Below are 26,591 nucleotides of genomic sequence, written 5' to 3'. Positions count from 1 at the left end.
GTCAAACAGAGGCAGTTTGGGAAGGTCCTGAAGGAGCCACTGGTAGCCTGGCAGTAACTCTGCATCTCTGGAGTCCTCCTCCATGAGATGATCCCGGTCCTCTCCATCTTTCAATCCACCCTCCGTCAGCACCAGAGACAATCCCTGATATGCACATCATCATCCACCATATCACACAAGTGCCTAAAAGAAGCATGCTTAGTTAGATGGAAAATGAACTCTGTACCTTTATGGCCAACACTCTTGAAGCCACTTGAGATGAGCTTAGACGCCGGAGGAAGTAGTCCAAGACCTCGCATGTGGTCTGTTTATCAGCCTTAGAACCAAGCAGAAGGTCCTGCAGCCGCCCAAGAAGCTGCCTCTGTTTTTGCTGCCTCTAAAAAAAATAAAACAGAAGCATTGTTATTTTTTTAAATAGAAAATAGATGTTTTTGAAAAAATATGCAGCATATTTGTGTGCTTTCAACTTTCAGTAACCAATACTTAAGACTTAAATGTCATATAATCCTTCAGATGTCAATCAAATATACATATTTGATGCTCAAGAAATAATTCTCATAATTATTATTGTTTAAAACATTTGGGCAGATTAGAGGTACAGTAAAAGCACAGTATTAAATTAAAATAAATAATTAGTAATGTTATAAATTCCTTTACTTCAGATCAAATTAATATGCCTTTGTTAAATAACAGTATTCCTTTAAAAAAATTGCTTATTTTTGTATTATTTTCTCCTAATATGTCATATTTGTTTGACTCACTCTTTTAAATCAAACTATAAACTACTATGATGGGTCATGTAAAACTAAATACTGGTTTAAGACACCACCATTGACATTGCAAGATGATTACAAGAAGAAAAAAAACATTCAGACAATAACCAATGCAGTATGAATTTTTACCTGTCTTTTCTTTGCTCTCTGCTCTTTGCTTTCTCCTTCCTCTTCATCATCAGCAGAAGAGGCATCATCTGCGGCGTCATGGAGGAGAAATTCACACAGGCACTGAACGGGCAGCACATCTAAGGACCCTTCGCTGGACTGGACAAGATCAGCCAGCCACGGCATAGACTGAGAGGAGGCCTGAATGAAGGACACATTTTTAATTTAGAGCATCTGCAAGTCATAATCTATCTGCATCAAAATAAACTATTTATTATACAATGCTGCAAATGCACCTTTATGGGTAAAAGCAAAAAGTACTAGATTTTTGTGTGTTTGAAAAGAGGGTGTGGGACCAACAGCTTTTTCACAAGAACCGACGAACAAAAATACATTTTTGCTTTTAGAAAAAAACGTGTTTTAAAGCCTTGCCAGTTCTGTTTTTTTTTGTGAACATATATAAACCAGCTATTAGACAATGCATTATGTGAATAGGAATGAAGTTCAGTCATATCAAGTATGAAGTACACACAAGGTTATAAAGACTCACAACTTCAAATAATGTTGGCAATGTCTGTAAACGTAAACAGTTGGGGAATAAATCTGTGTAGTTCAGTATTATTGGAAGCTCCAACTCCAACACAACAACTCAATCAGGCCAGTCCCCTCGGCTAGAAATTAGCATTCTATTGGGACGTGTATATTGTGCAAACCCAAGTGAGCCCCACATGGGCAAATCGAGAACCTTATATGTTCAACGTATGAAGTATGTGTGCTTCTCTTCACAAAGTACCACAAGGTCAAAACATGACTTCAGAGTTACTACACACATTGGGCCTACTTGATTCTACCATGATTTACAGCCAAAACCAGTGAGGGCAACATAGGTGTGCCTAATATGGACAACACAAGGGATTGTGCAAATACAATCAACCCTATATACTGCAGAAAAGGCCAGGGGACACCGCAAGTGGGCCCCAGATGGACAAATCCAGGTGGGCCCTGCATGGGTCACCGTAGGTAGGCCACACATGGACAACCCCAGGCGGGCCCTAGATGGGCAAACCCAGGTGGACCCCAAATAGGCAAAGCCAAGTGGGTCAAAGTTGGGCAAACCCACGTTACCCAAAAAACATAAAACCACAGCATCCCAACTCACTGCAGGTTAAATGTGTACCTCATCTCTCCCGTTTCCACCAAAATTGTTCCTTAGGGGCACCATAGATGGCCGGGCTGCTATATCCAAACCTTTGATCACTCGATGGGAGCGTCACTAACAAGGACTATGGAAGCAATCTGGAGGACCATGTGCATCCAATGGTTCAGATAAGTATTTAGTATCTGTCTATATAAAGACAGCTTATATATAGTGTGGACAACCCAGGTAGGCACAAAATGGGCAACACATACAGCTACTGAGAGAGTAAACACACATGGGGCTTTCTTATTCCCTTCATGTAAGTTTCACAAGGGCAAACCCAGGTGGGCTCAAAATGTGCAAAACATAAGGCTTCAGAGCCTAATTGGTTCCACTGTGTAGATTCCATGTGGGCAACCCAAAAGGGCTCAATAGAGGCAACAGATATGGTTTAAAAAAGGGTTCAACGTGGGTAAAAAAGTTAAACAGAGATGGGAAGAACATGGTCAAACACCCAGATTGGTTCTACAATGGCAAATAAGATGGGACCATCATGGCAAACCTAGGTCAGAGCCATATGGGCAACCCCACCAGGGCCCCAGATGGACAAACCCAGGTAGGCCCCAGGCAAAAAAACAAACAAAAAGAAAACAGGTGGGTTTATTAAGGGCAAAAACAATTAATCCCATACACTTTGCCTATTTGAGAACTGAGTATTTAGTATCTGTCTATTTAAAGACACCATATTTATAATGGAAAATATGGACATGGTAAAAACATCAAAGATGGACCCCCAAAAAAATGGACAACCCCAGGTGAGTCTCACATGTTCAATGCCAGGTGGGGCCCCACATGGGCAAACCAACATAGGTCCCATTTTGCAAAGAGAAATGCACAGATATGTAAAATTTATGACTACACAATATATACATAAGATATAGTTATATAGACTGTTACTAAATACTTTACACACACTATTGAGAATATTCAGCTGTTTATTAAATTGAATAACAAATTGAATTGAAATCGCTACACTAGGCACAATTAAGAAAAAAAAATCATGAAGAAAATATTACAATGAGATTGTTCCCTAAATTGCACAGCCCTAGTTTCCGGTCTACATTATTAACATGCACATGAATGGAACTCAGTGGAAGTGTAGCATGAAACACAGTTCAATGTCAGCAGCTCCACAAGTATATGAGTGTGTTCACCTGTCTCTGAATGATATTGAGCAAGAAGTCAGGGCTGCGGCTACGGCAGAGCAGATGACCCAGACGCAAAGACTGATTCAAACTCTTCACTTGATCCAAGACTAGAGGTGGGGGCCGACGTGGGGGACCCCTGAACACAGAAGAAAATCAAAGAAAAGGCTCAGTTACTTCATACACACTATGGACTGTCTCTACAGACACTATTAGGAAGTCATACTTTGGGTCCAGACTGGTGAGCTGAGACAGCAGAAGGCTGTTGTTCTCGGTTATGGTCTGTTTGGTGGAGGCGGCTGCCAGATGACTTTCAAAAGCCAGAATCTCCTGCCTCTCCTTCTGAGAGATCTGCAGCTCACGGTTGATCATCTCAGTTTTGGTCTCTTCATCGGCCACCGTGCACGGAGGGTAGGAGTAGTTACTGAGAAGAGAGAAATTGGATATTTCAATTGTGGAACTATCCAAGAAACCACATTTCCACACAACACGCAGAACACTTACTTCGTCATAACCATCTCCATAAGCATTTTCAGAGTGGGGTAACCATCCCACGCTGCCAAACCTGAAACCATTGGGGACAGTGATATATTAGCATTCTAATAAGAAGTTATTATGAAATGTAAGTATTGCAACATATCTGGCCTCACCAATTTTCTGTGGGTTAAACGCTGCCACCACAAGCAGCAGGAGCCAGGCCTTCCAGTAAAGAGTTGATATGGCCAGATTTGGAGGTTGATACCTAGAATGGAAGATTTAATAAAGCTTTTCACCTCCTGGTGGAATAAACAGCCCAAAAATAAGTAAGGGATGCCAGGAGTGGACAGACCACAGTGTAGCTTAAACTTTCAATGCTAACAGCCCATGACAGCCAGTTATTATTTGACAATATAACACTGATGAATCACTGCATAATAAAATTAAATGAAAAAACAGCAGGCTATAAACTCGGTTAGGTAAAGTCATACCCTGCTGGAAGCTGGATGTTCTCTGGATGATGGTAAGTGCAAAGATTCAGTACAGCATCGATGAGTTGGATCCTTTCAACCCGCAACACTTCCAAGTCTACCGTTAAAGATGTGGGGGGACAAATGGACATTATATGAACAGTTTTATAAACAAACCACTTCAAAAAATTCTGAGCTATTTTTGAAATATTAAAGAGGGCTTATGATGCTTTGTAATGTTTGCCTTTTCTGTACAAGCAGTACAAGCCAAAGCTTGGCTATGCCGCATTTTGAGGAAGACTGCTTGATGAAGTGGAGAGACCACAACTCCAGCTTTACACAAAAAAAACACTACACATACGCCCAATCCCAATGTGATAATTTTTTTTTATAAGTTGTTTACAATTTAAGAGTTTTTATTTAAAAAACAACAATGGTTTCTCTACAAAGTTGAACTCTGTTGAGTTCTTTCTGTTAGCCAATCAGCATTTTTAATGCACGCACAAGGACCAATCAGGATCAGCTTTCTTTGTAATTTCACCGGACTGCTCCATTGACAGCGGGAAAGACCAGAAAGACAAAATCACACAAAATCAGAGTCGACTAAATAATGCACCACACAAAATTGAGAAGAAACCTGAAACTGAAAAGATGTGCGTAAATGTGATGATTTAGAAGCATTTTTGACATTAGGATGAAATGTTATGTTTTACGTTGTTGAAAAAGAAACAGTTATTAAAGAAATGTAATATATTAAATGTGAAATATTTTTATCTATCTATATATATATATATATATATATATATATATATATATATATATATATATATATATATATATATATATATATATATATATATTGTCAGTGAAACATTTTTCAGTGTTTATTAAACTCATTTGCTCATTCCCTGTTTTCCTTTAAAATCTTTAAATTTGATATTAAGCCTTGAAGGACAAATACTCAATTGAGTTCATGGGGAAAATAATAGAATACATATAATTCATATTAAGCATAACATTTAATAAATATTAACATATTAATTTATAAAATTAACATCTGCACTGGACAAAATACTTAACACAGCCTTATATGATTAATTTGAACAAGAAAAAAATATTCATCCTAAAACATTAAATAAATGTTATTGGACGCAAAACTATAACTTTCTCAAGCATCAACATATTGTTACAACACAAATTATATTTATTTTTATTGTATTTCTTGATAAGTAATGCTTCAATGAATGATCTGCCAGATAGAACCTTCTAATTCCAAGCAGAAAATGACTTGTCAGAATTAGAAGGTTCTATCTGCATTTACCGTGGTTTATTTACTCCAATTTGCAAATGTAAGAGAACGTTGATAATTCACATGCAGAGTACATTTAGAGTCTCTGTCATGTTAATGAATGAAAGAGAACTGTTACACACATACTGTTTGCTATATGGAATGCAAAACCTTTGAAGCTCAATATCTCAAAATCATTCAGAATGCAGTACCTTATAATTCCAAGGTGACGATGTTATCGCAATCTCATGCTTCATATGAGATCAGACGATTGCGACTGCTGTAGTTATTCTAGTTGCTTTATTTTTTGGTGTTTATCTTCAGGAAAACTTTTTCTTATCATAATGATCTAATGTGGCAATAAGCTCGTAACTATACTGCGTGTTTACACAGTGGCCATATTCATCTATGTAAACACACGAAAACAACATTAACATTATAGCGGACACTGTAATAATCTCATTTCCAGCCACTAGACTTTCTGACAGGGTTTGAGTGTCATCACCCTTACCCCTTGACGTGAATGTGCAAAATGAGGGGTAAGGGGAAGGGCTAAGGGGTAGAATTGGGATTGGGCCATAACTGCTTAGAAGCTTTGGAAGTTGAAACAGGGGCCGGTTGCACAAGCAGTGCGCAAGTTAAAACGTAGCCTAGTTGTGACTTAAAGGGACACGAAGTCACAACTTACACACCATTAAATATTTTTATGAACTTAGTTTAAACGTAATGCAACATTTCAACTAAATATTTACAGCAGCATCCCCCCATGAAGAATGGTAGAAAAGAGATGTCAGCGAGATTAGTTTACATCGAACAGCTCGCGATCATAATGAAGAATAATCTCCCTCTACTTACAGCCGAGTTTGGACACCCCTGGTTTAGTTAGTTTTAGTTTCTCTTTCATTGTGAAATTTTTATTTGATTTTATTAACTAAAATAGTTTTTCTTTACTAAATAACCTTAGTAGACGCAACAAACCAAATAATGACCTTTTTAAAAAGCATCACATGGCCACTTTAAAATATGGAAAACCATCACTGTAACCAGAAGTGCTGTCTTACCATCAGACTGAACTCCTGCAGCTCTCTTCACCAGGTGATCGGCCAGCTCCATGGCATCAGCTGGGCCCAGGGGCAGATCGCGGGACAGACCGATCACCAAGATGCGCATCAGTGTGTCCTCCAGCAGAGGAACCTCAGAGCACAGCCGGAGAAAGAAACTAGCACAGAAGAGAGACGCATTAGCATTCATTGGAAAAATGCTAAACACATCTGCAAGATGCTGAAATAGGGATAACTCACTTTCTGTCACTCTCAGGAGGCCAGTTGTCCCATTTATAATACGTCTCAGGCTGCTCTGTGAAAAGCACCTTGTGAAGGCTGTTGAAGAACACAACAAAACAATCAGTAAACTGCATGGGTGTCTTTAACTGATTACATTGAAAAAGGTTACACTTTATTTTGAGGTGTCTTTGTTGCAGTGTAAAACTGGGTTTCTACAGGTTTCAAGTCAAATTTAACAATTTTAAAGACCATTATAAAAGGAAATTCAGACTTACACAAGGCTAAATGTAAAGGATTTTTTTCTAATGGTTCAGTTAAAACATTAATGAAAACAATAAAAACAAATGTTATTGGATGGAAGATAGTCAAACCATATTGGTTAATAGAGTTATATATAATAAATAATCTTTTGTTAAAAAATGTACTGAGATGGAATGTTAGTGATTGGACGGGTGTTAGGCCTACCGGGTAGTTTTACATGGACATAGGAATATTAAGACCTGTTAAAAATGATTTAAGACCTACAGCACAATATTTCTGTGAATTTAAAACTTTTTGTTATTGAAATTTAGGACATTTTCAGACTTTTTAAGACCCTACAGATACCCTGGTAACAATTTATTTAAAGACTTAATAATGTTAATTACTTGCATGTACTAAGTTTACATGTAATGCATAATAAACTATAATTACTATAGTAAGTACATGAAATGTTTAACAACTGATGGATTACAAAGTCACAGTAATTAAATTACTAAAAACTTATGTAAGGCAATTCATTTAATTTTTAGGTAGTTTATTTAGTTACTAAAAGTGCACTTGCCTTAAATACTCTCTATTCAACATTGCTGTATATATCAAGCAGAGTTATACACATACAGTTGAAATCAGAAATATTAGCCCTCCTGAATTATTAGCCCCCTTTTTATTTTTTTACCCAATTTCTGTTTAACAGAGAAAAGATTTTCTCAACACATTTCTAAACATAATCGTTTTAATAACTCATTTCTAATAACTGATTTATTTTATCTTTGCCATGATGACAGCACATAATATTTTACATTTAAAGGCTTTACTAGGTTGATTAGGTTAACTAGGTAGGTCAGGGTAATTAGGCAAGTTATTGTACAATGATGGTTTGTTCTATAGACTATTAAAAAAAAATAAGATTAAAGGGGCTAATAATTTTGACCTTAAAACAGTTTAAAAAAAATGCTTTTTTCTAGCCAAAGAAAAACAAATAAGACTTTCTCCAAAAGAAAAATTATTATGACATACTGTGAAAATTTCTTGCTCTGTTAAACATCATTTAGGAAATATTTACAAAAAAAATTAAATAATAATAATCAAAGGGGGCTAATAATTCTGACTTCAACTGTATATTTTCAGAACAATACAATTGTCAGCTAAAGAAGTATACAATTAAATTGAGTCCAAAATTAATTACAATTAACTTAATTTTAATTATTTTTTTAAATAAATTTAAATGTATTAAATGGAGCTAAATGCCCTATTTAACTTACATTTCAACAATTAAGAGTTTAATTTAAATTTTATTATTTGCTCATTTTGCATTTTGAAACACTTAAGGTGCATCTTAGGTAGAATATGGTTAACGTTAGGGACTAACGGACCTTTTTCACAAGACTATAAATCTTAAATCCTTGAAAGTTTTTAATATTTAGATTTTTTTTATGTATGAACATTTATTTGCATTTATGTATGTATTATATCATCTTTGTGTCAAATTACAACAAACAAATTGCTGCTTATGAGAAATGTTTCTAATGCAGCGTCTATGGGGCTGAGAGTAAATTTGACGTTATTCTCTCCCCTGGCTTTCGTCATCAGTCTCACATTAGTTTTTTCTGAAAGTCTTGATAACACCATCGTGGAGTTTTTCATTTATTTTTTCAGCAAATAAGATTGTAAAAAAATGATTTGTTGTGATCACATTCACTGAGCTCTAAGTTTACCAACTATGACGACTTATGCTGCTGGAAAAGCCGGAAATGTGAAAAGGGTCTATTTAGTGGTACATGTAGGATTAGGGGGTAATGCAATCACAACAGTGTAATTACTATGTATTTACTAGGAGTGTAACTCAAACATTTGCATTGAAAGGTTTTTCTGAGTATTTTTTAAGCTTCAGAATTATTTTAAATACCAATAACCTTTTTATTATTATTATTTAACAATAAGCACAAATCCTGCAATCCTCTGAACCATACCAGTGCACGTAGTCTTTGGGTCCCACTTTACTGATGGTGGGAACAACAGAGTGCAGCCACCACACAGCATCCCTCTGTATAGCAGCGATCTGGTTCTGAAAGGACCTCAGTACCTCTAGATCTGAAAAACATACGCATAATCATTATGATCAATAATACACATTGGAATGTTGGATATGTGAGTCACTAAGAGTATAAAACAATTCACTCTTCTTCTCTCCTTTGTCCCAGGCAATGCCGGCCTCTTTGACCTGAGCTGTGATCCCTAGCATCATGGACACGGTCAAGAGATCCGTCACTTGGATGACGAAACGCTCCTAAAAAGAAAACCAAAAACAAATGATGTACATGCAGAATTTGATATTCTTAAAACACACAAGTGCAGCAATCCAGTGCTCACTTTAAACTCCATGTCCACATAACTGGCCTCTTTCCTCTCCTGCATGAGGCCTAAACAGAAGGACTGAAAGTTGATCTCATGTTTGGTCTGTTTAATGATTTCCCTGAGCAAGGCCCTCGAGGCCCGCAGGTAGTCATCCTTATTGGTCAGCAGGTCCTGGAAGACCATGGCAAGAAACTAGAGACAAACCAGAAAACAAAAGTAATGGTAAACAACCGTAAACTGTAGTTTTTTTTAAATGAGGAAAAGTAACATATGATAATCACTTTTAATTTTGTACAAGTTGTAATTTTCTTAAATAAACAACTGGAGTATTGCATTAATAATTTGTGAATAAAGCACAATTCAATTCAATGTGGTCAAGAGAAAAAAATAAAAATTTTTATTGGAAAATAGGAAAGAGTTGATATCAAATGCCCATCTAACATCTCCCATCCAGCATGTTTATGTAATATCGCAAAATGAATATTAAATACATGGATGGAAACAAAGCTAGTTACACTTTCCTAAGAAATTGAGTTTGGCTTTAATTATATTGTTGTACATTTTTTAATATGTACATAATTTTTAACATTGAGTTATTATATTAAAAATTACCAGCATGTACTTATATCTGTAATTAGTTTCTGCAATTACATTTATAATTACACTGTTAACACATCCTTTAAGTCCCTAATAATTAAATCCACTTAATATAAATTGGGATCAAAATCAATACTATTTATGAAGGCTAAAGTATTTAAAGGGCACCTAGGTTACCCCTTTTTCCAGATTTAATATACGTCTTTTGTGTCTCCAGACTGTGTCTGTAAAGTTTCAGCTCAAAACACTCATCAGATTTTTTGTTATACCTTTTATAAGTTTCTATTTTATAGCTCTGAGCAGCAGGTAGCGTTTTTTTTGTACTGGGTCTTTAAGGCTAGTCCTTCACGCCCACCGTTCCTACGTGCTTTTCAGCGTGCCTTAATCTCCTCCCTCGGCTGCTTCAGACAACAGCGTGCATGTTTAACTTTACACTCTTTTGCACGCAAATGTGACCGGATACAGGTTAATATCCACTGCTGTATGGATATCTGCTATGTTAATGTACAAAATAATCCTGATTTAATGTCCACAAACCGGGATTGAAGAGTCTTCTTTTATAATTGTTCTGACACGTGGCTGTGCTGATGAAATCTAAAGTGAATCGCTGTAATTCATTACACACATGCTCTGTTTTAAAACATTTTAAACTTGTAAAACTCACTCTTGATCACGTTTGATGATGATTGATGATCCTAGCGAACTGAACAGACCTTTTATTCCTAGTTGCTTTGCGCTCGTCCTGTCTTGTTGATATGATTATGCGCATTACTACGGAGACATGGTAATGTGCAGCTGTCAATCAATTCAGTGGGCGGGGGGACCGCACTCCTATGTCAAGTTGCAGTTGGTTTGAAACCCGCTCCAATTGGTCCACCGTTTTTATGTTGTTAAATTGAAAGAAAAAAAAAAAAAAAAAAAAAAAAAAACTGGGTGTTCATATCACCCCAATATGACGGTCTATACACTATACCTACATACATGTCTGTCCAAACAGCTTGAAAAGTAGATTTTTCACCATAGGTGCCCTTTAAGAAAACAATTTACACTTATTTGTGAAGACTAAAGTATACTGCAGTTTTGTAGGTTGCAGCTCACAGATATGCGCTGAACTGTTTTTGCAATTTTCTGTATTTTATTTTCTTATTTATTTTGCAGGGAAGTTTTCTCTAATTTGGTTAGTTTGGTTTATTGTCATTTATTTTGGCTGAACCCCTCCCAATGTTATTTTGCTCCTTATTTTCTGTAAATAAATCATACTTTCTTGTTAATTCTCAGTGGTTTGTGTTTTGGTTTATAAATTAGGCAGAGCGAGCGCGGGGGCACCAGGGAATATATTTTTTATCCCTGTTATCTTGTCACATTTTGGTTAACTTTCTTTTTGATTAAGGATTTTTGATTTAATTCATAACAAGTTTCAATTAAAAAAAAATTGAAAATATTTTACAAACAAAATAATTGAATAATTCAAAATGAAAGTTTTTACAAATAATCAGTGAACTAAACCTATGTTTATTTTTAAAGATAAAATATGCAGTTCATTCTGCTAAGTCGACCCCTTATAACTTAGGGAATAAGCTGAAGGAAAGTGGGTGAGGGATGACTGACATGTTGTGAAATATTGGCACAAATTTCGCTCCATAGTGAAAAGGTGTATGATACATGAGTGCAGAGCCTTTAAATCACACTGTTCCTGCCCAATACCAAATAGACGATCAACAAAAAAAATATGATTTACTTCATGTATGAGAGATTAACATATGAACATGCACTCAATGTCATGGACTCTCCCAAGTGATTTAGGTAAATTATATCAGTTAGGTTATGAATTTTGGGTTCAGTTTATTTTCAATTAACCGTCCAGCCCTACCATAAAGCCAACAAAGATAGAAAGTCACCTTGGGTGCCTGCTCTGGGCTATGCTGAAGAACTGTGTGGAGCACTTGCATGTTATTGGGATTTCTGGCATTTGACAATTCGTTGAAGATTACAAACTTCACCATGGTTCCCAGATTATCTCTGTGAGCATTTAAAAGCTCCCTGCAGAACATGAGAAAAACAAATAGGTACAAATTATTAACAAATATTTATTATATATACACAAATACATAATATAAACAATTTTAAAAGAGATTTGCTGTGTTGTAATGTAATTATGTTTTATGACATTCAAAGCAGTCAGTATGTGGTTGTAATGCCGACCTGACACACAGCATGTAGTGGTTGAGGAGAACTTTGGGTTTAAGGCGAATTTTGATGAGGTTGGAGATGACCTCCATGTCGTCTGCGCCGTGTGTATTACAATTCATGCACAGAGACATGAGAAGATCCTGTGCTGGTCGAGTCAGCTGGAAGCGCATCAAACACACAAACAAATCTTTAGATATGTGGTTTCACTCGCTCAGACAATGACATTTCCTCTCTTTTGTTTGTACCTTGGGATTCTGTAACCACATCTCCAGTCTCTGCACTGCCATCAGTCGGACCTCTTTATAACCACAGGTGGCTGTGAGCAGGCGTAAAAGGTTTCGGGATACATTGTCCATGGGTTGGCGACGGTTCAGCTGATCTCTCAAAACATCCAAGACGTATTCCTCCACACTTTCAGCTAGCTCCTCGTACCTGGAGCCACAGCAAATAAAGGACAACAGACTGAATGAAAATAATAAAAATGTTTATTCAAATTTGTATTTGAAACTTTTCACACAAAGATCACACAAATCCACATATCCAGATTACAAGTTGCAACTTGTGAAATTATTGTAATTAGAAACACCCGATCATGCTGTTGCCAAAATTTCAGCACAGCAGTGAAATATCTAAAAATCTTGGTGCCAATTGCAAAATATCACAGCAAAAATTAAAATGAATGCACAGTTATACATTTAACAACATTAAACAAACAATAAAGATAAAATCATCTCATTTTATTTAATTTTTTAATTATCATTATTAAATATGTTTAATTAAGTAATAGTTAAATAATAATATAATAAACATATTTAATAATAATAATTAAAAAATTAAATAAAATGACATGATTTTATCATTATTTACGCAAAGAAAAAAAAATGTTTATAAATTTCAAATGTTTTAAAGCCTTTTTTGTGAAAAAGTTAGAAATAGTTTCAAAGTAATACTGCAATACAGTCATGTTTTTGGTTTGTAAATTTACATTTATATATATAAAATTTTGTTAAAACGAAAAGATAAGAAGATTAAGGAATTATATTTTCTTTTTTTTAAAGGTTCTGTTTTGTAATTAACAAAACCAGACAAAACATTTTCCCATAGTAAGGAAAACTCTTTATCAACATTCTCAATTACAAAAAGGCAAAAATCTTTCCAAAGCAAATAAGAATAACTGCATTGACAAAATATTTGAACTAGGGACTCGGGGTGTTGCTTACAAAAGGAACAATTAGTTTCAATATCTGTTTTGTATTCACAGACATTGGACAGATATATAAAAAATATATATTTAAAAAATAATAATAATGATAATAATAATAATAATTAATACATTCATAAAAGCAAAAAAATAGGTCATGACTACGACATAACTTTTTGTTATGTTGAGATCACGAGAAAATTAAGCCGTTATCACGAGAAAAAACTTTTTGTTATGTCAAGATCACAAGAAAACGAGTTGTTATGTTGAGATCATGAGATAATTAAGTCATGATCATGACAAAACAAGAGAGAAAGGCATGGCCTCTTGGGACTTCCGTAGTTATGTATCAATTCTCTTTAAATATTTATTTCCTCTAACTAAAATTAAACTTTTAAACAGAAGTGTAAAAAAATAACCCACGAACTCAAAATGTAAACCAAACTGTTTGCACATTTTACTTCAAGTCATGTAATAATTTATTATAAATAATGAAGTAATGTAATTAAAGACACGCCCATTGTCCTAATCATCTGGACATCCTCACCTGGGCATGACCTGTCCATCATCCTCAGGACTCAGTTTCTCTTCAGCGATTAAAAGCTCAGTCTGACCTTCATCTTCATCTGGAGTGGAAGGATGAGGGCTGTTTCCTAACATACAGTATTCAGTGTTATTTACCCTGCATTTTATTAACAAACACACTTTAGCCCATGACTGAAAATGCTTGAACCACCAACCTGCACTGAGGTCGCCACCCGATCGCCCCGTTTCCGTCTGTAACAGCATACTCTTGGGAGGCATCTTGGTTGTGAAGGCAGTCTGGATGTTATCAACAAATGTTTTGCAGTGCGAGCTGTCAACCCAAATACGCTCACCAAGAGAGTCCTCAATATAGACCTGAAGAACAACACCATGATTACTTCGGTCTGTAAACCTGGGGTCTTTACTTAAAACAGATGTTTCGACACATGCGGAGTCATTTTAATCATAACTAGGGCTGAAAAATATATCCTTTGAGCATCGATATCGCTATATGTGTGTATCCCCAATAGTCATATGACAGAATTGTCATTTTTGGATGAACTATCACTTTAATTTTACCTGTAGAGTGGATTTGCTATATGTGAAAGTATAATTAATCATTAATGCATCCCTATTTAAATACATTTTGCATCATAAAAGCATTATTGTGAGATTTAAGAAGCAGTCTGCATCTCCTCGCTCCATCAAGCCACCTATATATTAGCCGTCAACATTCAGATTAATGCACGACTCAATGTGCATAATGTGTTCATGACTCAAGTAAATAATTAGACATACACCAATCGACCGACCAGTCTATGGTGCATCTCTAAAGATATCACTATTCCTTCACAATGTAATGTAATGTCTTTTTTATTTAATGCCATGTCAGCAACCATTTCATGGCAAGAACATTTCAATAATAAATATACCATTAAAAACAACAAACAAATGAATACATAAATTAAATAAGATTTTTAGTGTTAACACATGAACACGAATTCTAAAATGTTTAGATGAAATAAGCTGCTCCTGAGCAGGTTTGAACTTAAAACAGACTTGTTGCTATGACCTATTCCTTTACTATCAATTCTCTTAATGAGAAAATTGCCCATTTATTGTCTTTTACAAAACATTTCAATTATGTTTCTTTAATTATTAGTAAAAAAATTAAATAAAATAAAAAAGTATTGTCCAATATATGACATTTTTGTAAGAAAATAGCTATAATTGACACAAATTTTCACCTTCACCTTCGCTTGAAATGATATAGGCTAATCCTGTTTGGATAAAATAAGCTGCTCCTGAGGAGGTTTGAACTTAAACAGACTTGTTGCTATGATAATAACCCCAAGATGAACTTTGAAAAACCAAACAATCCTGGATCATCACCAATAATCAAAAACAGTTAATTGAGCCTATTCCACATATGAAGAACAGTATCTTCACAGTTTAGATCACACTACGGTTTCTGAGTCACGGATGGGACCATTTTTCAGATCAGCAAAAAAGGAAGGAGACAAATGTCATTTGCTTTCCATTTATACAAAAATATTACTGCAAAAACCATTGGGTTTAACAAACAGAACATAGAAATTTTAAATTTAAAAAAAATCAAGAAAGAACCAGCTGAAAAAAAGGAAATATTCAATACGAAAAATGATCTTTGCTACTTTTGCTGATAATGCTAAATATAGAAATCTAACATCTTGCACAACATATATTTAGTTTCAATTAATGATTCAACAATTCACACATAGAACTTAATGTTTCATTATAGCTGGATCATTTTTGAAAAGCTATTCAGTGACATCATTTTGATGGCTGTTTGTCGCCACCTTTTGGTTAAACTATGTAATTGCTACAAAATTCATAGCGTCAAGTTCCATTAAACGGTGATTTTAATCTTTACCATAAACATCAGCGTTTACATCTGAACTATAAACTGTTCTCCCAGTACTTCTGTGTTATTTAATTTAACTGTTTGTAACTAACTGAAAAAAGTGTAAAAACTAAACCTATCTCAGTTAAACGCAGATTTGAATGCTGCACTTTGAAGGATAATTAACATGCAAATAATTATCACTTATCATTTATGTTGCGCAGGTTTGAATTGAGATTACAATCTTTAAATGTTTAATTGTGCAGCTTTAAACTGAATGCATTAATGCAGGCTAAACAAACAGTGACAGAAAACACTTTTTAATAATAGCCTAGAAAAGCATGCCACAACTTTTTCTGTCATCATTATATTTTACAAGAAAGATTTATACACGTGATTTAAATCATGCTGGATGTGATCTCTCTGCAGTTGTTATAAATGTTGCATTACTCTACAAGTTATTAATCCACAGGTCACGTGCATTCTGAACTGTGGGTTGTGATCTGTTACACCCCTAAAGAACAGCACCCTGAAAAATTAGCTGAGCACTTACTTTAACAAATATCTCAGGCCAGTTTTCATCCTCCTCATAGGCGGCCATCAGCAGGTTACATGCGAGCACAGAAACCAGGTTATTCCCTTTGGCCTTAAAGTTAATGGAGGCGTCACGACGGAGCAAACTGCAGAGAGCCTGAATTTGAGATGTACAACACATTAATAGTACATCACTTTAAGAAACAGCAAATACCAGTAGAACAGCACAGGAGACTCAATCCACCTCTATCACACCCTCCGTGGCGAAGACATTGGGCTTGATTTTGGCCAGAAACATGAGGCTGAGGTAGAGCGTCATGTCAGGCTTTGCTCGGTTCATCTTCAGCTGCTTGACGGCGCCGCAGAGCACACCCTCAATGCGGTCATCATTACCCTCGGACTCCGCTGCCTCAATCTCATCCAGAAGAACAGCAGGAGATACTGGAAAACAGGCGATTTATATAATGCAGAAATTCATGAAAAACAAGCAGGGGTACATTTTCCAAACAACAACGTAACTCACGGCTGAACTCTCATAGTACGATGCATCGTTTAGGAAAAGAACGACATAGCGACAAGTGTTTCCACGTAACCACGTTAGTTATAATGTCAAACGTCCATAATGATGCTCTAAACGGGGTGGAGTAACAACTTCTTTAGAGAACAACCCCATCATTTCTTTGTGCAAATTATATTGTTTTACATGCAGAAACATAAAAAAATATCCAATATTAGTTTTGCTAAAAACATGCACTCTTTTCCATGTTCATTGAAATATAAGTAAATGGCACATATAGGACCTATGTTTCCTTTACAAATATTATTGAAAACATTCAATAATTCTAATCTAAAACTTAAGCTAAGTTTTAACAAAAGCTAACATGTATTCTAATATCATATATCAATCATTTAAATACAAATATAATGAGGCTATTCATTAAGAAATTATATTTATTATTTATTAGGAAATGAAAAAAATACTTTAATAATAATATTAATATTATATAATATTAATAATAATAATAATGATGATGATGATTGTTATTATTATTATTATGTAGGATATTTTTAATTTATTTTTTTAAGTCTACTTTTACAATTTGACACATGCAAACCACTGCAGAAATGTTCTAACCAACAGGCCCATGTCATATACAGTACAGATACTTAAAAGCATTAACGTATGCTATGTGTTTTTTGTTTTCACAAGCTTTGGAGACATAACATAAATTCCACTTTTATATAATAGGTCACCTTTAGCTTTCGTCATGAGCCACGGCTGTGTTCAAAATGACATCAATGTTTTCAAAGTGCACTGCGAAGGGAGCGCAATTGTAAACATGAAGATCGCTAAAACTGAACTGTAAAAATACTTTGAAAGCAAATTACATCTAAGAGAGATGACTTTAATGCTTTTTTTAATAATAATTCCAAGTTTAAATGTTAGAATGTTCTAAATCAGGGGTGGGCAAACTCGGTCCTGGAGGGCCGGTGTCCTGCACAGTTTAGCTCCAACACTACTAAAACACACCTGAACATGCTAATCGGTGTCTTCAAGATCACTAGAAATCTATAAGCAGGTGTGTTTGATTAGAGTTGGAGCTAAACTGTGCAGGACACCGGCCCCCCAGGACCGAGTTTGCCCACCCCTGTTCTAAATGAATATGGCATAAGGGGATAACTGGGAATAGAACACAGCCAGGAGCCCTGTGTTTCTAATTACAGCTCTAGAAGTGTAGTTGCAAGTGTACAAGTTTGTGATGCAGTCTGCTAATGTTCGTTGGAACGACGGATTTGGGAAACACTAAATTAACTAAATATGTTTGTAACGACGGAATTTGCGACCTTAGTTGGCTAATGATGGTTTTCGGAAACGCACCCCTGAATGATTTTGTGTGTATGTGTGTGTCTATTGATTCTGATGGAAAAGAATCAATAGACACACAAATCTCTTAAGATTATGTAAAGGGATAGTTCTCATGCCTTTGATGAACTTACTTCTGAAAGAATGATGGAAAATAGCAACCACTGACATACAAAGAAAACAAAATAAATACTATGGATGTCAATGGCTGTTTTTGCCATCAGAATGGCAGAATTTACATTTTTGAGCAAACTGTCAGTTTAAAGTGTTTTTTTATGTTTGGTACACAGTAATTACCTGCTCCTGACGACATGTAAATGGTGCATAACAAATGTTTTGCTTGCTCAACTATATTTAAAATATATTCAATGAAATATATGTAATATATACATATAAAGTTTCAGTAAAAACAAATAATACACTACAGCTAAATTCATAATCAAGTACTTTGTGTTTGCTTTAGTTTTGTCAAAACATCGGATGAACTAAATAACTGGCTGAAAAAGTCTTATGCGTTCACAAGAAGGTCTAGGTCTTTAGACCTCACATGCCTGCAGATATACATTCATTCAATTTTTATATTAATTTCAGTAATATTGTTGAACAATATGCACATGTTTAGATGATTTATGTACAATCCAAATTGTGAAGTAATATATTTTTAAAGTCTTTTAGTCAGGGATTTTTCCAAGACTTTCAAGTAAATTTTCATGACCTAATGTTTAATGCAAAGTCTACATATGCGTGGTAAAAGAAAAACAATGCATGTCCAATTTATTACAGCATATCGTAAAACACACAACAATTTATTTAGTTTCCATTTATATTCATATCTATGTAAAATTAATTTAGATAATGCTTACACCACACTAATAACGTGAGAGTATGTGATTGGCCAAGGACAGAAAAGAAGTAAATAATCTATAATACAGATATCTGTTTACCATGACTTTTCCAAACCTTTATGGGTTCTTCTGTTTTTCCATTTTTCCAGGCCTGGAAAATGCCATGTTAAATTTCCATGACTTTTCCAGGTTTTCCATGACCGTATGAACCCGGTTTAGTGGATGCATCATATTAGAGCACCTCTGCAGTTTTGTTCACCAAACAAGTGGTTCTAACAAGATTTGCATTGTAAACCTTAAGTTAAATAAAAGTTAAGAATTTACTTGTAATTTTCAATTTTAGCTCCTACACTCAAAATCGTTCCGCACAAATCCATAGATTCTTTACAAAATTCTGCACACAAATAGCAACAATAATGGCAGCAGATTCTGACCTGCATTTGTTTGTTTGTGTTTAATGCCATGGCAGCTTCAATAGCCATTTTCAGAGCGAAAATGGATTAAAGAGATAGAGATTATATTAATTAAAAACTCTAAAACTGTATTTAGATTAAATGTGTTTTAAAAATTAATTAATTAATTAATCACACTATAAAAAAAAATTTAAATAGAATACATTTTTCACATAAATAAAACCAACACAATCCCAAGCTTCATAGTTAAAGTGCTTTTACAAACAAAAAGGAGTGGCCAATTCTACAACGGCTGACCTGCTTTTTACAGATACATGTGCACATTTGACATACTTTTTGAAGAGTTTTTAAAATTATAATATTATGCAAACTTTGAATTAGTCTGCACAACATAAAATTGCACATTTTAGCATCGATATCACAATGTGTGCATGCGCAACAGTCACATCGCAGGATCTGCAATGTTGAGCTGGGATTATATTTGATCATCAACGAAGACTGTACAGTGTTATTTTACATTTAACATCATATTTGATTATCATTTCCATATACTTTTTTTGCTGTGATATCAAAGGTGGCTTCGAAAACTCTGAATTCCACTGCAATTATGATCAAAATAAACAGATAAACAATATTTCACAATTAAATAAACAGGTTTGTTAATGTTACCTTCGATAGGAATCACAGACGGCTCTTTGATGGAGGGAGAAATTGACCTTTTGTCCACGGCAGCCACCTCAGCGAGGCGAGAGAGGGCGCTGGGTGGAGTATTGGGGTGTTTGGGCCGCTTGGACAGACTGGACAAGCTGGAGGAAGAAGGCAGAGATGAAGACGCCTCTCTCTTGCGGTCTGGTGGCAAACCTGTGGACGCCGGCTTCAGCAGAGCTGGGTTTGCTTTCGGCTCACTGCTCTGACTCTTCGACCCAAGAGCAATGAAGTCTCCAGGAGGAGGGTGACCTGAAGGACGGCAAAGGGTGAACAGGACAAACAATACGATAGGATACAATACACTATAAAGTTTATTTATATAACAAATTTAAAACAACCGCAGACCAAAGTATAAAAGAGTATAAAAAACAAAAGACATGTCAACAAATTTGTATTCAATAATAAAAAAATACAGCAAATGGAGATTCAAATTGCTTATCAAGTCAAAAAACTATTAAATGCCAATGAGAAGAGCTTTTATTTATTTTATTATAAATATGTACAAACTCAGTCCAAGAATATGCATCTCACAACAATTCTGAACAAATGAAATAAATAAAAATGACAGAATTTACATTAACTATACAATTAAAGTATTAACAGTTGCCAGGAGTAAAAATAAATAAATAGGCAAGATAGTAATAAAAAAAAAAGATTGAATTAATCTAATAAAATGTACGTAAAGCTTTTCTGTTTCTAATTTTACACAGTGTAGTACCACATTGTTTAATCTCTTTTATAAAATGTTCACAGTTTGGCTTAGCTTTAGCCCATTTCTTGACATGAATATGATATTTTCCAAGTAATATTTTTAGCTGTATAAAAAAATAAGTTTTTGAATCAATTCCATCTTGTACAAAAGCAAAGATGACATCATACAATCCAATTTGTATCAGTTTACCAAATGTACTTGAAATAAAGTTAGAAGCATCAATCCAACAAAATCTTGAGTATACACATTGATTCTTTAACAATACCATAAAAATCTTTATTCACTTCAAACCAATCAAATAATTATTTTTTACAGAATAAATTCTGTGTAAAGATAAAGATACCTGTCTTACTTTATTACTTACAATTTTTTTATTTGTTAGTAACCATACTTTCTTCCACCCAATGTTTCCAAATTTAGATGACCAGAAGTCTGTTGAACATGGTATGGTGATTCTTTTTAATACATTTCTAATAATTATAATACTACACTTATCTCTAACAATGCTAATATCACCAATAAATATAACATCGTCACATGTCTTTGGCTGTTGGTCCACATTGCATGCAGAATTACACAACAGTGACACAACATTACTTGGTATTGCATCAAAAACAACGTCATAGTCTTTTGGTTTTACAAGAGATACATTTTAAGAGTACCAAATTGAGGTAAAGTTAGTTTTATATTCCCACATTCTTTCATTTTTGAACGAAGTGACAATTTGTGACAAGCCTCCTATATTGTTTGCAACTCTACTTTGAATAGTCGGTCTGAAATAGCATGCGAGTGTGACTTCAAAACAACATTAGCACTACTTGATTTGCAGTAAACAATGTCGTACTTTGATAGTCATTGGCTGCTAATATGATTTCTATACTTAGAATATGCAAAGAATACTTTTCTGAAATGATATTATTAAGGAGAAAGTCCGAATCGTGCCCGAAAAGTAACCTTAAAGTCTTACCTGATGGCTTGGTGTTACTAGGGCGTCTGATGCTTGTTGGCTTCGGTCGATTCATTGTGACAGTTTCCACACGTTGAACAACTTAATTTAACTGTAAGACACATAAACACATTAGTCTTGAATTATATAAAAGTACATTTAAATCTGTAACGTAAAAAGAGCATGATCATACCATACAAAACCTGCATTAAGGTCAACTTTACATGGTGATATGGACTAATGTTAGCTAAAATAATTTGATAATGAAATAAATATTTATGCATTCCTCCTGCTGTGCATAAGGAAGACAAAAATAGATTTGCTGTTTTTTTTCTATTACCTGTAAGAGCTCCTCTTTTAATGTTTTGTATTTGTTTACATGCTAGTCTAAGCGTTTTGGCAGATGATGTCTTGTAACGTTGTGTAAAAACATCAAATACTGGTTGAAATGTTCATTTTGAAAATGTTGGCTCTACTAGTAACATATCGTTTACATACTGGTATAGTAAGAAGGAAAAAAAACATGAATTGAGTATTAATAAAGTACCTCAGTTGTTGAAAGGAGCAGCTACATGATTTGCCGAGTGCTGTGTGTGCTTCTGCTGCAGTAGAAGAGTTTGATGAAAAGAGCAGCTGCGCCTCCTGCAGCACTGGAGCAGAATGGGACTAAACGAAACGAAACGAAACGAAAATAAAATAAAATAAAATAAAATAAAATAAAATAAAATAAAATAAAATAAAATAAAATAAAATAAAATAAAATAAAATAAAATAAAATAAAATAAAATAAAATAAAATAAAATAAAATAAAATAAAATAAAATAAAACATTTGATAAAATAATAAATATACACTACAATACAAAGTTTATTTGTATAGCACATTTAAAACAACCACAGTGAAAAGAAAAAGTAAGGAGTATAAAAAACAAAGACAACTCAACTAATTTGTATACAATAAAAAAGAAGAACAAAAAACGCACTCTACAAATTGAGAAGATTCGTTGAAATAAAGAACTGTTCTCATTTAGTCAAAAAACGAATAAATGCCATAGAGAAGAGATTTTTTTAGGTTTTAAGAGTTTAGTTTATTAAATGTATGAAAAATAAAGACAAAACAAAATAAGGTAGAACAGCAAAAATAACATAATAAAACAGACTGAACTAAAATATTTCAAATAAAGTAAAAGACAAGAAAAAGACAAATAATTATAAACAATAAAGACAAACCAAAACTTGTTTAAAATAATAAAAATTAATACATACACACACTTATATATTATAAATTAATATAATAATTAATTAATTAATTATTATTAATTATTAAATTAATAATAGTACAATTATTTTTTAATAAAAATATCAAATTAAAACTAAACTAAATAAAGTGGGAAAATAAATTAAACAATAAAGAATTAAGAAAACAAAAAAATAAGATTGATTTCTCTACAAGAAAGTTGTAGAAACTAAAATAAAATAAAATAAAAATGAAGAAAAAATAAAAATAAAATAATAAAGTAAAATAAAATAAAGAATAAAATAAAACAAAAAATTTAATTAAATAAAAAAATAAGTAAATAAAGTAAAATAAAATTAAATTAAATAAAATTAAAAATAAACAAAACAAAACAAAACAAGCACAGGGATCTTTTAGTTTAAATTAATCTTTATTAAGCTTAAATTGTTTTCTCTTTTAGTTAGGCTTAGTTCTATGGTATTAGTTTTATCTAAAACTGCATGGAACCATTAGGCCATTAGGACAAATCATTGGCTCCAATCATTTATAACCAGCAGAGATCATGGGATTTTCAACTCCACAGCCATCTGTGTGCTATAATGGCTGTTTACCTTCAATCTTGACTGCATGATGCAAAGCTTTGAGTCAGTAAATCTGAAGCAGTTATTCATTCATTTCATTCACACCATCATCGACCCATAAGACGCCTCACTCGTGTAACATGAGAATCATTTTATCTAAAAGTAACCGCAGACTCCGGGTGATCAGATGTCTCTGGGTGGCAGTGTTTCTATGGAGCGTTCCTGTACAAGGAATAATGTTTCCAAGAATCTTCATTTTGAAAATGATGTCAGGCATGGAAACAGACACTACTGTGCCTGCCAGACAAAACGTCAAAATAAAATAAAATAAAATAAAATAAAATAACTAAATTTAATAAAAAATTACAAACAATTAAATTAAATACAATTAAATACAACTAAATTAAATTAAATTAAATATAATGAAATTAAATACAATAAAAAAATAAATAAAATTTAATAAAAAATTGGTTACAATTAAAAACAATTAAATTAAATGCAATTAAATTAAGTACAATTAAACCAAATACATTTAAAAATTACAAAATAAAAATTAAAAAATAGATACAATTAAATACAATTAAATTAAATACAATTAAATTAAATACAATTAATAATAAGGAATAAAAATGTATAAAAATAGATACAATTAAATACAATTAAATAAATTAAATACAATTAAATTAAATACAATTAAAATTAACAAAAATTTAAATGAATAAAAAATAGATACAATTAAATACAATTAAATTAAAACAATAAAAAATTTTAAAAAATTCAATTAATAAAAAATAGATACAATTAAATACAATTAAATTAAAACAATTAAAAAAAATTTAAAAATTCAATTAATAAAAAATAGATACAATTAAATACAATTAAATTAAATTAAACACAATTAAAAAAAATTAAATAAAAATTTATAAAAATTAGATACAATTAATTACAATTAAATTAAATACAATAAAATTTTAAAAATCTAAATTATTTAAAAATCTAAGTTTATTTAATTTTAATTTAATTAAATTATAAATAAATAAATAAATAAATAAATAAATAAATAAATAAATAACATAATTGTGACACATATTTGAATGGTGCTACATAAACTTCAACTTTTCAGCATGAATCCATGAGCAATTTCCTTTCGAACCAATAAGATCAAATCAGTTCAACTTGAATATTATGAATTTATCACAGATTAGTCCTGTTGAGGCAATTGACCATCTTAAAGTGAAAATTTCTCATACTCAAGTGGTTCTAAACTTTTATGAATTTCTTTTTTCTGTTGAACAAAAATCAACATATTCTAATAAATGCCGTCGTCTATAGTAGAAACAAATAATACTATGGAAGTCAATAGCTGTTTTCTCCACCAACATTCTTCAGAATATCTTATTTTGTGTTTAACAGAAGAAAGAAACTCAAACAGGTTTAGAACAAGTGGCGGATGTGTAACCGCTGACAGAAATTAATCCCTTTAATTTAAATCAATGCTCTGTAAACTAATGCAGTTCAACCTTAACTTTGTTAATTGTTTTTTTCATGTGTAATATGGACTGAGCAGCGCGCTGGCGCAGTGGGTAGTGCTCACAGCATAAAGGTTCGACCCTCGGCTGAGTCAGTTGGCATTTCTGTGTGGAGTTTGCATGTTTTCCTCGTGTTCGCGTGGGTTTCCTCTGAGTGCTCCGGTTTGCCCCACAGTCCAAAGACATGCACCATAGGCAAATTGGGAAAGCTAAATTTTCCGTAGTGTATATGTGTGAATGAGTGTGTATGGGTGTTTCCCAGTAATGGGCTGCAGTTAGAAGGTCATCTGCTGCGTAAAACATATGCTGGATAGGTTGGTTGTTCATTCCGCTGTGGCGACCCCTGATTAATAAAGGGACAAAGCCGAAAATAAAATGAATGAATGAATAGACTGTGCAAGTTTAAAGAGACTGATCTCAGAACTGTCATTAGCACAGTTGTTGCTGATTGAGCGAACTAACAAACTTTAAACTGTTGCATTATTCACTCATTCAATTTACTTCGGTTTATTCCCTGCTTTGTCAGGGATCGCCACAGCCAAATGAACCACCAATTACTCTGGCAAATGTATCAGAGGGTGAAACACTTCCATCCGCAACTCAATAGTATGGAACATGCAAACTCCACACAGAAAGGTACTCAAACCAGCGACGTGCTTGCTTTGAGTCATCGGTAGTAACCACTGTGTCACCCCTTGTTACGTTATTGTCAAACATTATTGTTAATAAAGCCCCTAAACTCAAAAAAACTAAATGTATTTTTTTTTGTAAACATGTTTCTTGGAACTTCACATCCACCCCTATGCCAACAAAACATATTTATATAGCCCAACACAAATTTATTAATTTCGCTCATTATTATCTTGTTTTTACAAATTGAACTGGATGAAACAAAACACAAATAAGTTATCAAAATCAAGAATTGTGTTGTTTCAGCTCATTTTAAACAATTATTTTGAACAAGCAGCAAAAAAATATATATATTATTTATTTGAGTGTTTAAGTAATGTACTCAGCAAAAGCAACATGCACTTCACTTGTAATGGAGAAAACGCACACATGTGTCTGCTTACAGTTGTTGAAAACATATTGCTCTGACATGAACAATGAGCGGTCGTTTCTGAAAGCCTTCCAGATATGAAATATGCATGCCACTCCTAAAAAGTTGTAAGTGGAAGAAAAATATGTGTTTCCCTAAACTCGGACTGCACTTGAGGCAGATTTGCTGAGTGTTTCTGCTGTCTGTGATGAACTTTTAAAAACACTCTTCACTGCATTTTTCCACAATTAGTAATGCTATGGCAAAGTCAGTAAAGTTATTACTTAGCCAGACACCACACCAAACTTCCCCCATGTTATATAAACTGTTTTTCATATTAACCATATTTTCATGATGTCAGTGGCACTACAGTCACTACTCCAAATATAAACCTGTGTCATTGGGGAAATTGAACACTTGCGATTCTTTATG

General features: G+C 33.5%; 1 protein-coding gene across 1 annotated transcript in view; it reads right to left on the bottom strand.

Annotated features, from left to right (window-relative positions):
• The window catches only part of ints1 (integrator complex subunit 1), a 63,739-nt gene extending 41,355 nt beyond the window's left edge, over positions 1–22,384 (bottom strand). Inside the window, 23 exon segments of the mRNA XM_056453931.1 lie at positions 1–144; positions 227–376; positions 903–1,082; positions 3,234–3,363; positions 3,451–3,648; positions 3,729–3,789; positions 3,875–3,966; positions 4,193–4,289; positions 6,521–6,678; positions 6,761–6,838; positions 8,974–9,094; positions 9,182–9,290; positions 9,374–9,550; positions 11,854–11,995; positions 12,158–12,303; positions 12,391–12,577; positions 13,894–13,999; positions 14,087–14,246; positions 16,307–16,444; positions 16,532–16,728; positions 20,079–20,366; positions 21,797–21,887; positions 22,323–22,384. The exon segment at positions 1–144 is cut by the window's left edge and continues 36 nt beyond it. Of these exon segments, the coding sequence (XP_056309906.1) occupies positions 1–144; positions 227–376; positions 903–1,082; positions 3,234–3,363; positions 3,451–3,648; positions 3,729–3,789; positions 3,875–3,966; positions 4,193–4,289; positions 6,521–6,678; positions 6,761–6,838; positions 8,974–9,094; positions 9,182–9,290; positions 9,374–9,550; positions 11,854–11,995; positions 12,158–12,303; positions 12,391–12,577; positions 13,894–13,999; positions 14,087–14,246; positions 16,307–16,444; positions 16,532–16,728; positions 20,079–20,366; positions 21,797–21,851 (3,114 nt within the window). The 5' untranslated portion in view covers positions 21,852–21,887; positions 22,323–22,384.
• Positions 22,385–26,591: the final 4,207 nt, after the last annotated feature.

The sequence above is a fragment of the Danio aesculapii genome, chromosome 3, assembly GCF_903798145.1.
Source record: "Danio aesculapii chromosome 3, fDanAes4.1, whole genome shotgun sequence".
Classification (NCBI taxonomy): domain Eukaryota; kingdom Metazoa; phylum Chordata; class Actinopteri; order Cypriniformes; family Danionidae; genus Danio; species Danio aesculapii.
The sequence above is the reverse complement of the archived record's forward strand: the minus strand, read 5'-3'. Positions and strand labels throughout refer to the sequence as shown.